The following is a 13,556-nucleotide window of genomic DNA, read 5'->3' on the forward strand; positions in this document are numbered from 1 at the left end:
GACTGATCTTGAAAGCTAAACAGATCCATTCTTGGTTAGTGCTTGCATAGGAGAAAGCAAATGAATATCTGGTGCTGTAGGCTATATTTCAAAGGAAGGAATGAGCAAAATCACCTCTGAGTAGCCTTTACCTTTAAACCCCCTCCCTATGAAGATGTAGTCACTCTGTGGCTTTCACAAGATCACCACAAAAATTATCACTGCTTTATTTTGATGTATTTATAAAAGCTTCTTGCATGTATTACTCTGCATGTGTTTGCATTTGTGTGTGTTTGAGAGAGTGTTTTTGGAGGCAGTGGGTAGAAATTACATATCAAGTCACTTCTCAATGTATGGTGGCAAGGAATGCTCAGAGGGGATTTTTCCATTTTTCTCTCTGAAATATAGCCTACAGCATTTGTTGTCAGGCTCCCATCCAAGTATTTACTTGAGCTCTCCTTGCTTAGCTTCCAAGATCAGAACAGGATCTGGAAAAGAAGAGGAATCAGCAGAATCAGTTCAGCATCATAGAACCGGTGTGATTGTAGGTTTTGTTTCCTTCCAAACTTTGTCTTTAGAGACCTCAACCTTGTTATCTCTTTTATTGTTTGCCTTTTCAATGTATGCACATCTTTCTTTGAGTATTCGGCCTAAGGCATGAATTCAGATTTTGAATGAAACAGTTCCTCTGGATTTTCTTTCATCAACATGGCAGACTTTACGATCCATTTACAACTCCCTGCAAAGGCTACTTTAAAGAGTGAGGCAGCCAAAGCCCTGTGTGTTTCTTGCCTGTGTCTCTCCCTCCCTTTCTCGTGACCTCTGGCTATGCATCACTGAGAAATGGGTAAACGCTGGTATTTTTATTACCCCCGTCCAGTTCTGCTGCCAAAGCTTTGCGTCAGTGGCTGAGCACAGTGCAGCGGAGGAGGCTGCGCTCTCTCTTCTGAAGAGAGAGATAAGATGGGACAGTTAAAAGAAAACTTTTCAAGGAGACTGCCAAGATTCAGCCAGCTCTCCTGAGTAATGCACAAACTCTTCCCAAAAGCTTCTCCAAAGTCTTGAGTGCTGTCTCTGCATTTCCTTTCCTGTCAGGGCCGGCTGCCAAAGGAGGGCCTCAGCTCTCCCTTTTCAAAACAGTGCAGTTGTCATCCCTCCGCCTCACAATACAAAGGCTGCTTAATAAGTTACAGCAGCATTTCTCCATTCAGCACACCTCAGATGTGCTGAGCCAGAAATACCATCAAGCCCAAAGAACACATGTGCTTGGTATCCTCAAATTACAGTGGCCATCATTCTGAAACAACACAATCTCCACCAATCAAAGCAGCCAGAGGTTGTTGAATTGCCATTCTATCATTATTAGATGTTCTTTTCAAGTTTACCCTGATTTATAGTGACTCTGTCACAGGATTCTCTTGGCAAGATTCAGAGGAGGTTTACCATAGCTTTCCTTTGAGGCCAAGAAAGTATGACTTGCCTAAGGTCACTCAATTGGTTTCCATCTGTAATTGGGAGTTTGAACTTTGGTCTCCCAGGAACCTAGTCCAATATCCAAATCATTACATCACACTGGCTTCCTTTTGACTTTGGGGGAGATAATAATAGCAATTTCAGCTATGTACATTAGCTGAAATTCAGCTAATGTACATAGGCTCCATTTCTATAGAGTACTCTTTAACAACTTCAGTTATACCAGATGTGGCTGTGACATCTATCACCTTCACCACCAACTAGCAAACCTTTTTGACTGAATATGATGTTGGGAATATGAACTCTGGTCTCCCACAGTCCAAGTGTAAAAGTCTGACTACTGTGTAATTTTGGAACCACCCTTAGATGGTATGCCCTTTATTAATCTGAGCATCTATAAGTCAAATAATTTATATCATTCACATATTCTTCACCAACCAGTGTGCTCTTCAGATGTATTGAATTCAACCCTCTATATTCCATAGACCAGTGGTTCTCAACCTGTGGGTCCCCAGGTGTTTTGGCCTACAACACCCAGAAATCACAGCCAGTTTACCAGCTGTTAGGATTTCTGGGAGTTGAAGGCCAAAACACCTGGGGATCCACAGGTTGAGATCCACTGCTATAGACAGAAAAACCTCCACTGACAAGACAACACTATGTGCTGAACTATCTAGAAACACCAGCCAACCAAAGAACACCTCAGATATGCTGGATGGCGTATCCAATACATCTGGAGGCTGAACATTTGAGGAAGACTTCATTACTATTTCAAAGGGCAAATGCCACATACTTATTCTGTACCCACTTTGAACACCACTGAAGTGCAATGTTCAGGTGAAGTGCCTGAAGTGCTACATTGTAAATGTCAGTCTTAACTGTCCAATGACTGAAATGTAGGGGGTTATGAAGATTGGACCTCCTTTCATTGCTTTGAAGGGTTGTGCAGGAAACATACTTCACCCGGAACAGTATCTTCCCATTTTAGTGCCTCTTCTGTTTTTAAAGTGGCTGTGTTTACTACTTTATTAAGAACAACATTCACTTTGAAATGTGTGCCGTTTTCACATTTATTTTGGGAAACAGAAGAAGAAAAGCCTATCTAAAGAGAAAGAATGACCAGAAGAATTTGCTGGTTACACTAAATGTCATAGCCACTGTTGTTAACCTATAATAATGTTTTATACACACACACACACATATATATACAGTGTTCCCTCACTTATCATGGGGCTAGGTTCCAGGACCACCTGCAATAAGTGAAAATCCACGACATAGGGACATTATATTAATTTTAATATTTATACATTATTTTAGCAGTTATACACTATTTCAAGTCTTTATCAACCAATCGTGTGTTGATAAATCGCCTCCTTCTCCAGTTGCTTCTTGGGCTTCTTTTCTCTCCCTTTGGCTTCCCCTTCCTCCCTTCCTTAGACTGTAAATTATAATTTTTATGATTTATAATAGTGTTTTAGAGTTCATTGAAAAACCGCAAAACAGCGAATCCACGAAAAGTGAACTGTGAAGTAATGAGGGAACACACACACACACATACACACACACACACACATACATACAGAAATCCCCTTTGGTTTATGCACTGATTATTTGGGGCAATCAACACAAATATAAGCTAGCCAGCAAGCTTTCCAGTTCTCAGGAACTTTTCTCTAGGCTTCAAAAAATAAGGAAGGAAGGAAGGAAGGAAGGAAGGAAGGAAGGAAGGAAGGAAGGAAGGAAGGAAGGAAGGAAGGAAGGAAGGAAGGAAGGAAGGAAGGAAGGAAGGAAGGGAAAAAGATAAAGCGTTGTGTGTAAGGGGGAAAAACCAGGTGAGGCATAGCAGGAAAGATGTAAAGCCAGACGAACAAAGTGTGGGCTGTGGGCTGTACACAACTTACATAATTCCAGAGGGATAAGAAATTGTTTTACCCCCAAGCTTAGATTTAGGAAAGGTGATTTATGAAACAAGAAATGAATGGCAAGTGACTTATAGTCATGGCTTGTTGTTAAAAAAAAGTCTTCTGAGTTTAACATGCCCACCTGCCATGGTGAAAATGCTCAAAGGTGACTCTAACATGAGATTTCCTTGGCAAGATTTTTTCAGTGTGGGTATGCCATTGCCTTCTCCCGAGACTGAGAGACTGTGAATTACTCAAGGTTACCCATTGGTTCTCCATGGCAAGTGAGCATTCAAAGTTTTGGTCTTCAGCATTTATAGTCCAGTGCTCAAATTACTACATTGTACTAAGCTCTTTTTACTCTCCCCCTATTTTCAAATCAGAAGCGAGTGCCTGCTGCGCCATTTCTTTCTTGCTTTCCCCCCATTTTGGAAGCAGGGGTAGGGTGGGATGTTTGTGCAGCCCCACCAAACTTGCCAAGTAGGCTGCATTGGATTTAAAGGAGAAAACAGAATATACCTCACCAGAATTGGCATGTGAGATGTTGATGTGTGACTGTTAAGAGGAGACTTATGTGCCTTCATCGCCAGTCTCTTGCCAAGCTCTAGTAGTTGATGAGCAATTTCAAGGCCTCTATCTACCCTCTATCCCATGTTTTTTAGTCTTCACATGCCTTTAGTCTGGCTGTCTTCAAACATGGCAGGGGTGAAGAAATTTTGTCATCCCTTCACATATTTTGGACTTCCCAGAAGGCCCAGCCATCATGACCAAGGGAAAAGGCTGTGATTGTCCAGAAACAGATGGAAAGCACTTTTTTTCTACACTCTTGAAATAGAGTGCCTTCAAATAGAGGATTGTCCTCTATAAAATAGGATTCATGACCATCACACCTCCAAAGGTCTGATTCTGGCAAGAGTTTCCAGAGGCCTCTTTGAGCAACCTTCAGCGGTGTTGCTGAAGCCTTGAAGCATAAAGCCCAAAGTATGTAACCTTCCTCCGAGGGTGACGGGAGTGTGAAACTGGGTGGAACAAGGAGACACTTTCCCTCTCAATTTCTGCAGTCACGATCAAAGTGCTGGGTATCGGGAGGCGTATAAACCTCCCACTTCTCCTCCAGCTTTGTACATTCAGCCCAATACTTCATCTGGCAGCAGAACAGAATGGGTTTGGCATGCTGGTTAATCATTCTAAAACATGTTAAGGATGAGCAAACCCTACAGTTTTTCTTCCAGCTTATCACTATGCCTAGATGTTTTGAAGGAAACACAGTCAAGGCAGTGGGTGCCCTTGGCTTTCCTTTTGTTTACATAGTCATTATCTGAAAGCCCTTCTAATAGCAATCCATAAGAATTTAACCCAAGCAGCTGGGAGGACATTTGCAAGGTCACCTGCAACAGACTTCCCCAACCGGGGCACCCTTGAGATGCAATAGACCAGTGGTTCCAAACCTGTGGGTTCCCAGGTGTTTTGGCCTACAGCTCCCAGAAATCCCAGCCAGTTTACCAGCTGTTAGGATTTCTGAGAGTTGAAGGCCAAAACATCTGGCGACTCAAAGGTTGAGAACCACTGCAATAGACTACAATAACCTGTACAACCCCTACACCAGGGGTTCTAAACCTTTTTCAACTCTTTTTGAAGCAAAAGTTTATTGTGGAGCCCTCAGAAATGTTTATATATAACAACAACAACAACAGCAGCAGCAGAAACCTAGGGGCCATCCAGCCCAATCCCCTTCTGTCATGCAGGAAAAGCGCAATCAAAGCACCCTAAAAGAACAAGATCGAAAAATCAGCTGATGACCCAAAATGCAGACTGTGCAAGGAATCCGACGAAACCATTGATCATATCCTCAGGTGCTGTAAGAAAATCACACAGACAGACTACAAACAGAGGCACAACCATGTGGCCCAAATGATTCATTGGAACTTATGCCTCAAGTACCACCTCCCTGCAGTAAATAACTGGTGGGATCACAAACCTGCAAAAGTATTGGAAAATGAGCACGCAAAGATACTGTGGGACTTCCGGATCCAGACTGACAAAGTTCTGGAACACAACACACCAGACATCACAGTTATGGAAAAGAAAAATGCTTGGATCATTGATGTTGCCATCCCAGGTGACAGTCGCATTGACGGAAAACAACAGGAAAAACTCAGCCGCTATCAGGACCTCAAGATTGAACTTCAAAGACTCTGGCAGAAACCAGTGCAGGTGGTCCCGGTGGTGATCGGCACATTGGGTGCTGTGCCAAAAGATCTCAGCCGGCATTTGGAAAAGAATAGACATTGACAAAATCACGATCTGCCAACTGCAAAAGGCCACCCTACTGGGATCTGCACGAATCATCCGAAAATACATCACACAGTCCTAGACACTTGGGAAGTGTTCGACTTGTGATTTTGTGATACGAAATCCAGCATGTCTATCTTGTTTGCTGTGTCATAATAAAATAATACAACAACAACAACAACAACAACAACAGCAATAATAAAAGCAGCAATCCCAGGGTCCATCCAGTCTAACCCCCTTCTTCCATGTAGGAAAAACACAATCAAAGCACCCCCTGAGCAGTAGGAGGGAAATAGGGTTTTGGAGGGAAGGGGAAGGCATGGGGGAAAGGATCTAGGTGGCAAGGGAGGTGAGGGGAAAAGGCTTTTGGAGGGTGAGGGAGGTAGGGAAAAGGCTTTTGGGGGCAAGGGGATTGAGGGGAAAGGCTTTTGGGTGGAGGGAGGCTATGAAAAAAGGCTTCTGGGGATGATGGAGATGGGGAGGGGGAGGAGCAGGAAATTGGAGAGAAAGCTTGGAGGGGGAGGAGGGGGAGGGAACCACGGAGCCCCTCAGTATGTTTTGTGGAACCCCAAGGGCTCCACGGAGTACACTTTGAGAACCGCTGCCCTACATAGTATAATTGGAGGTGGGTGGGTAAAGTCTAGCATATCTGGAGGATGGCAAGTTGGTGAAGGTTGATACGTTCTTGTAGTATTTTTCCTGTTATTAAGGTAAAATGGTTGTTGTATATAATGCAAACAAGAGAAGCCCTAAAAATCAAACAGTCTAACCACCTTATCACACTGAGAAATTTTCCAGTTGTAGGACACTTCAGCCTCTTTTCAAGCATAGAGAAGCATTGAGCTCATCACATGAGTTAAAGTACTCCTGTCTGTTATGCATAGTGCTCACTGGTTGAAAAGAGGTAGAATTGTCCTGAAAGGCAGAAACTCCGGCAATCAACTTAATCACATTAAGAAATTTCCCCCTGGTCGGACCCTTCAGCCTCTTTTCAAACATGGAGAGGCACAGAGTTCATCACATGTTCCAGGGTTAAAAAGATGCAGAAATGTCATGAAAGGAGGGAACTCTGAACATGGGTCAGCAACCATGTTCAGAGCTCCTGCCTCATATCACACTTTACTCACATGTTTACAACTGAAAAACAGGTACGATGTGAACCATCACAGTTTCCCATCCTGTTTCATTGCCCAACCATCAGCAGTCTCTTGTGTCCTATGGGGTATGATGCAGAACCATAGGATCCCATGGAAAGCAATTGTTTTAACATGGATCACTGTTTCTTGTATTCTATGGGCTTTGATTGAAAGAAATGGTTTTAAACTGTTGCCAGACTTCTTTAATGTAAGGGGCTTTGGGCAGGACAAGGGATCTCTTGGTTTTTGAATATTGTTGTTTCTCCTGATTAAATACAAAAAAATAATACTGACTTTGTGATGAATATAAGATGAATGTATTGCCAGTTCTTAAGTGTCCATGTGTGCATGTGAGTGTGGGGAGACAGAACGAGAAATGGGACTGCTGGTGATATAAGAGGGGTGAATCTATACTCTTAAAGGGATGGTCACCCATGCTTTCTCCTCTCAATGTGATGAGGTGGTAAACTTGGGACCTCATCACACTAGAGCATGGATCCACTTTAAATCTGGTTGCTGCCTCCTGGGGTTTTGGTCTTGGAAGTGATGAACATGGAGGACAACTGTGAGGAAAGAACACTAGTGTTTAAAAGGGATGGATGTGAATAAGTGAAATTGCACATACTTTTGGCATTGGTGTGGTTGCTGTGTATCATCACAACAAGACTTTGGGACAGATGCCCTAGATCCTCTCAACAGAATATACTGTAGTACAAGAGGGCCTCCAACTGTGATGAGGCTGGCTTATTACAATTTGGGCACATACCCCCTCACCCAAAAAATGCTGTCTCAAAAATTCCTGAAGTCTGCTGTGTTTGCTAGTTAGTTTGACTTAAATCCACTGCACACATCCGGGAGCAGTGTTTCTCAACACCATGGCAACAAATACCTTTGTCGTCTAGGGCTATTTTAACTCTTTCCATTCAAGTTGTCTCATATGAGATCTGTTGTCTGAAAATTTGTAACAGCCTTCCTTAACTTGGCTCTCTCAAAATGGTTAGACTACAATTGCCATTAGCCACAGCCTCCATGGGAGTTGTAGTCTAACACATCAGGAGGACCCAGGAGTTTTGATGTGGCTCTATTCATTAGAAACACCTGTCGAACATTGGATACACTGACACTAAGACAGATGCATGATATGAGGGCATTTTGATACACTGCTGTAATGCAATACTGGAAGAATAATAGAATCATAGAGTTGGAAGAGATCTTCCTAATGTTCAGGAGGAATCTCCTTTCCTGTAGTTTGAAGCTGTTGTTCTGCGTCCTAGTCTCCAAGGCAGCAGAAAACAAGCTTGCTCCCTTCTCCCTATGACTTCCCCTCACATATTTGTACATGGCTATCATGTCTCCTCTCAGCCTTCTCTTCTGCAGGCTAAGCATGCCCAGCTCTTTTAGCCGCTCCTCATGGGTGGTTGTTGTCCAGACCCTTGATCATTTTAGTTGCCCTTCTCTGGACACTTTTCAGTTTGCCAACATCTCCCTTAAACTGAGATGCCCAGAACTGAACAGAATATTCCAGGTGTGGTCTGACCAAGGTGGAATAAAGAGGTAGCATGACTTCCTTGGATCTAGACACTATTCTCTCATTTATGCACGCCAAAATCCCACTGGCTTTTTTCACCGTCACATCACATTGTTGGCTCATATTCACCTTCCTGTCCACGAGGATTCCAAGATCTTTTTCACCTGTACTGCTATTGAGCAGTACAAAGACTTTCTGTATTTTGAAAGAAAACTTGGAGGAATTGATAAAACTGAGCAATCAGGGGCAAGATATGAATGGAACAGGGAATAAGCACAGTGACATAATATCTTATAACCTCTCAATCCATGTTTATTTATTTTATTATTAAAATAGTTATCTTCTGCGCAATATCTGAAGACCTCAGGGTGGGGTTCAATAAAAATCTATTTAGAACAACAAGAGCAACAACAACAACAACATCCCAATATTGAGAAAAAGTTGAGGTAAAAAAATTAAAGCAAATAACTAAAAAATTTGAAATAGTAAAGGTATATTAAGCAGCTTATCTATTGAGAATCAGACAATTAAAAACTATTGAAAGCAATAAACACATACAACCATAAGACATGGGAAGTCTGGATAAAACCAGTTTAGAACCATAGGCTTTAATAAAGAAAACCAAGGTTTAGACTTGGCATTCAAATGATTTCATCACCATCAGGTCTACAGTGGGTAGGAATTCCATGGCTGAGGTGCTACCAAAGAGAAGACCCTCTTCTATGTCTTCCCACAAATGCATTGCTTCTGCTGGTGGGACACAGAGGTAACAGCGTTCCATGCAGTCATGCCGGCCACATGACCTTGGAGGCATCTATGGACAATGCCGGCTCTTCAGCTTAGAAATGGAGATGAGCACCAACTCCTAGAGTTGGAAATGAATAGACTTAACATCAGGGGAAAACATTTACCTTTACCTACAGGCAGGCCCGTAGCCAGGATTTGGATTCGGGGGGGGGGGGGCTGAGTGAGAGAGGATCTACCTTAGCAAACCTTTTGTATCATTATCCAAATACCCCCATGCATAGGGGATATATTGAGCATGGTGATCAGATCATGATATGAATAAACATAACAATACCAGTAAGGCCTTCTCGCGACCTCCTTGAGAATTCAGGCAATTCTGTGGTACATTTTATTGGATGCAGGTAAGTGAAACCACAATGTAAGTGAAATGGCAGTCTTGTGAGCAATAGGGAGACCTACATTAAAATGAAGTACTGAGAAAAAAGACGCGATAGGATACATGAAAGAAGATGGATTTCCAATAATTTTTCCCTGCCATTCACTGGCCATGAGACTTGCTTTATGTCCTATCAATATCTCACCATATCTAGACAATAGTGCTGATTAGCTAATAGCTAACATCCACTGTGGACACATTTTATGAATCCATGGTTTTTCTATACAAACATAGGAGTTTGCCATCTGACATGGAATTGTGATATTTATTAATAGCTCTTATTAACAAAAAGGGATGTTTCAGGGTCTCTAAGGCTAGAAAATGTCTCCATGTTCTTTCTCCACCCCACTCCACCACACCCGATATTCCCTATCTTGCCAAATAGTTCTTTCAAAATCAAATTTCAGGCAAGAGACTAAATTATGCCAAAGGCATGCCTAAAGTATTCAGCAGTATTATTTTCATCTCATAATCTTTTCTTTCAGCCCAACATTGGCTTTTCTGTTAGCAGAATATTTTTAAGCACACTGTTCATTAAACCACCACAAACTGGATTTCAACAGTCTGTTAACAATTTCTTCATATGCCAGTATTTTCATTCTCTGGGATTCTTCTTCTCTTTGCAAATTACTTATCTAGGCAAAGATTCTGCTTTTCCCTCTCACAGATAAAATCAGCAACCACATCACAAATATCATCCGTCCCCAAACACCCCAAACCTCCTTGATGGAATTTAATAAAACTATTTGCACCAACAATGTAGCCTTTTATGGAATATCCGACATGAATAGATCAAAATATTCTTCTTGATTGGAGAAGCAAATTCTAAGCTCTCTAGTTCCTAAGTAGTTGCCCAGTGATATCCCTTACAATGGTGACATCACAACAGTTAAGCACATGGCAACCAATAGGACAACATTACTGAATTCTGCAGAGACATCAGATAACATCAGACACTTGCTCCCAGGTACCACTCACAAGTACCTGTGGAAACAACCAAACCGGAAGGGGGGGGATTAAAACACCATCATGTGGATAACAAAGTTCATGAAATCAGCCTTCTCCATCTGCTAGGATAGTCCTCCAACAAGAGACTTTACCACATGCAACTCATGCAGCTTCAAGCCCAGATAAATCCATTGGCCAAACAGGAGGAAGCCAAAAAGTAAAAGTGACTTACTTTTCATAGTCATGCTTGCAGTACAGCTGCCTGTTGCGGCAGTAGCATGTGCCTGAGAGGGGCTGGAGGCAGGCCGCACACTTCACGCAGCCTTCGTGCCAGGAGCGCTCATTCACCCTCAGCAGGAAGCGGTCGGAGATTGGGGTGTTGCATCCGGCACAGACTTCCCGCATTTTGGACTCTGAGCCTAGGTGACAGGGAGGAAGGACAAAAGACAAAAAGAAAAATGAGTTGCAGCCTTATAAAGGTCGGGTGGGGCAGAACTTGTGGATTTTACTTTTCTGTTACTACAACTCCCAGAATCCATAGACAGCATGGCCACATACCAAGCTGGAATGTGGTATTCTGTGAACTATAGTTACAAAAGCAATATTCCAGTGCTCCAGTTAGACTGAAGGTTGGGGACACAATAAATCAGAATTGTCTGTTTGTACAGTTCTTTATTCATCTATCAAGAAATGAGTTTTATTGCATCCAAAAGGAACTTACTCTTGGCTATGTGTTTATACATTTGACTCTTCACATTTGCGGGTTTGACATTTACAGATTTGATTATTCAAAGATTTGATTAAAATATTATTTGTTGACAGCTTTCAGCAGATATTGACCATGGTATTGTGTAGGAGGACTTAAATTCAAAGAAAAGGGTTCTCTCAGGCAAAAATATAGCCATTTTTAACTCATGGATTTTCGCTTTCATGGGTGTCTTATATCCCTAACTCCAGCAAATATGGAGGGCTGATTGTATACTAAATGTGGAGGACTGTTGCAGAAGAACATCTTAGCGGAGTTTGAAGAAGACACATATTGCTAAAAATTGTACATTCTGTGTGTGCAGTTGTACAAAGGTATTTTTTATTTGAACACCATGGCTGGAATCCTGTTGGAGCTTTATGACAGCATGATGCAGTTGTACACATCAATCAAATTTTCATGATCTTAGGTAAGGAATTATGAAGTACCTCCACACATGAAACGTTTGCTTGGGATAGAGCATTGGCTGCAGGACAGCAACCAGGCACAATGTCATTCTACCCCTGACCCCTGGCAATGTATGGGAAGTGCCTTCATGCTATTTCCTGGGCTGCTCATCTTCATATTTCTTCTCTGGGAGCCCAGACTCCATATTATTTTATATCCCACCAGGTACAAAGTCTCATCCCACAGTTTGGGTTTAATAAAAAAGATTGGAAGCAAGTATGTTAGATGGGGCTGCTGGAAGCTTCAGCCCAATAATATCTGGAAGGCCACATGATTCCCACTCCTGATCTGAACTCTGATTTAAACTTTTTCATAAAATCTCTAGAATTCCTCCTGCCTTGTTTAAGCAATTCAATAAGAGGCTGGATGGCTTCCAGATGTTGAAGTCATTGTCCTCCATTTGTAACTTAGTTTTTCCTCACCACTTCTTCTATCTCTCCCCCACCTTCCCACCATAACTAAAAGCAAAACGAAGTCATTATGAAATAAAAACTTAATTGTGTAGTTTGTTTCCAAAAGGTACCAAAGCCCATAAAGTTGAAAAATTAGTTATAGGTGGCAGCACATTGTTGGCTAGGAGCAGCAAATGATGTACAGATCAAAACTATCAAAATCACTTCGATGCAGATCTAGGAAAATTGCATTTTATAGCAAAAGTATGCACATCCTCAACAGGTTTTTTTATTCCTGCAAAATTTGTTTGGGTGAACTTAGTACCCTTTGGGAGCAAACTCCACACTTAGCTGCACAGTGTCTTCTGATTCATAGCACTGGGATTCCATCACTTGGAAGCATCCATTGTTTTGTTTCCTTATCCATGGTACTGGTGGCTTCTACATTGGTAGGTTGTTTTGGGGTTTGACCCAAACATTACAGAAGTTTTCCAAGGTAATGTGTCTATGTGAGGTACAGGATTTAGCACCTTCTATAAATCCCTTAAGGTTCAATTTAAATCCTAGGGAGAATCAACACTGTAGAATTAATGCATTTTTGACACAACTTTAACAGCCATGGCTCAATGCTATAGAATCATCATAGTTGTAGTTTTATAAGTTCTTTAGCTTTTTCTGCCAAACAGTGCCAGGCCTCATCAAACTACACCCCCATGGCAGTTTGAGTAATAAAACCATATTAATTTTGCAGTGTAGCTGCATCACTACAGTGGAATTAACTGCCCTGCTGAAATCAAAGCCACGGGATGCCACTGTAGCCTCATGAATTTCCAGTCCTTAGTGTTTGGGTGATGATCTTGACCTGGGAAAATGTCCTTTCCTCATATCATAGCTGCCCCTGCCCATAGGCAGAAGAGACAACTGTCCCAAGAGGCAAATATTATGTGGAGGGAGCAGCAGAAACAGGCCTCCTAGTTGTTTCTCTTGAGTTTCCCTATCCTTTCGGTCCCCTATGAGACCGAGGTGTGCCACTTGGTCTGTTTGATACCCAGTTTCCTTCAGGAACGTTCAGTTTCCAGTTCACTCTGTGTGCAATTGGCTTCTTTACATGGAAAAGTAAGTGGCACAATTGACTCCTTTGTTCCAGGCAGCAATGTATCTCAGAGCCAGGCCTGTCTGATTCACGTTGGCTCAGCCAGGAGATAACATGTTCCAAACAGTGTGTGTGTATGATGTGAAACTGGTCAGGATTATCAGTGCATCTATCTATGGCAGCCCTTCAAAGGCCTCTATAGCAGGGAATACAAAAGATAAGGGAAGCGCAGGTGGGCAATAAACAACATCCCAACTGCTGCGGTGGGTTTGCCTTAGAACTGAAGTGAATATTAGGGAGTGTCAGCATCTGCTTGCTGAGTGGATTTCCTTCTTCCTCCCACCATAGACCCCCTTTTTTTTTGTAAAGGTTGCTGAGTTTCCTTAGGCATTCTTCATTTCCTGTCGGTCTTCCCTAG

The 13,556-nt window shown here is 42.2% G+C and overlaps 1 protein-coding gene across 5 annotated transcripts in view; it reads right to left on the bottom strand.

Annotated features, from left to right (window-relative positions):
* Nucleotides 1–13,556, bottom strand: part of LOC100557305 (LIM homeobox transcription factor 1-alpha) — a 94,692-nt gene that overhangs the window by 45,052 nt on the left and 36,084 nt on the right. For all 5 annotated transcript variants that reach the window (XM_062971044.1, XM_062971047.1, XM_008114443.3 and 2 more), the window contains exon 3: nucleotides 10,673–10,859. In XM_062971044.1, the coding sequence (XP_062827114.1) occupies nucleotides 10,673–10,859 (187 nt within the window). The remainder of the gene's footprint in view (nucleotides 1–10,672; nucleotides 10,860–13,556) is intronic.

Source organism: Anolis carolinensis, chromosome 2 (genome assembly GCF_035594765.1).
Source record: "Anolis carolinensis isolate JA03-04 chromosome 2, rAnoCar3.1.pri, whole genome shotgun sequence".
In the NCBI taxonomy this organism is placed as follows: domain Eukaryota; kingdom Metazoa; phylum Chordata; class Lepidosauria; order Squamata; family Dactyloidae; genus Anolis; species Anolis carolinensis.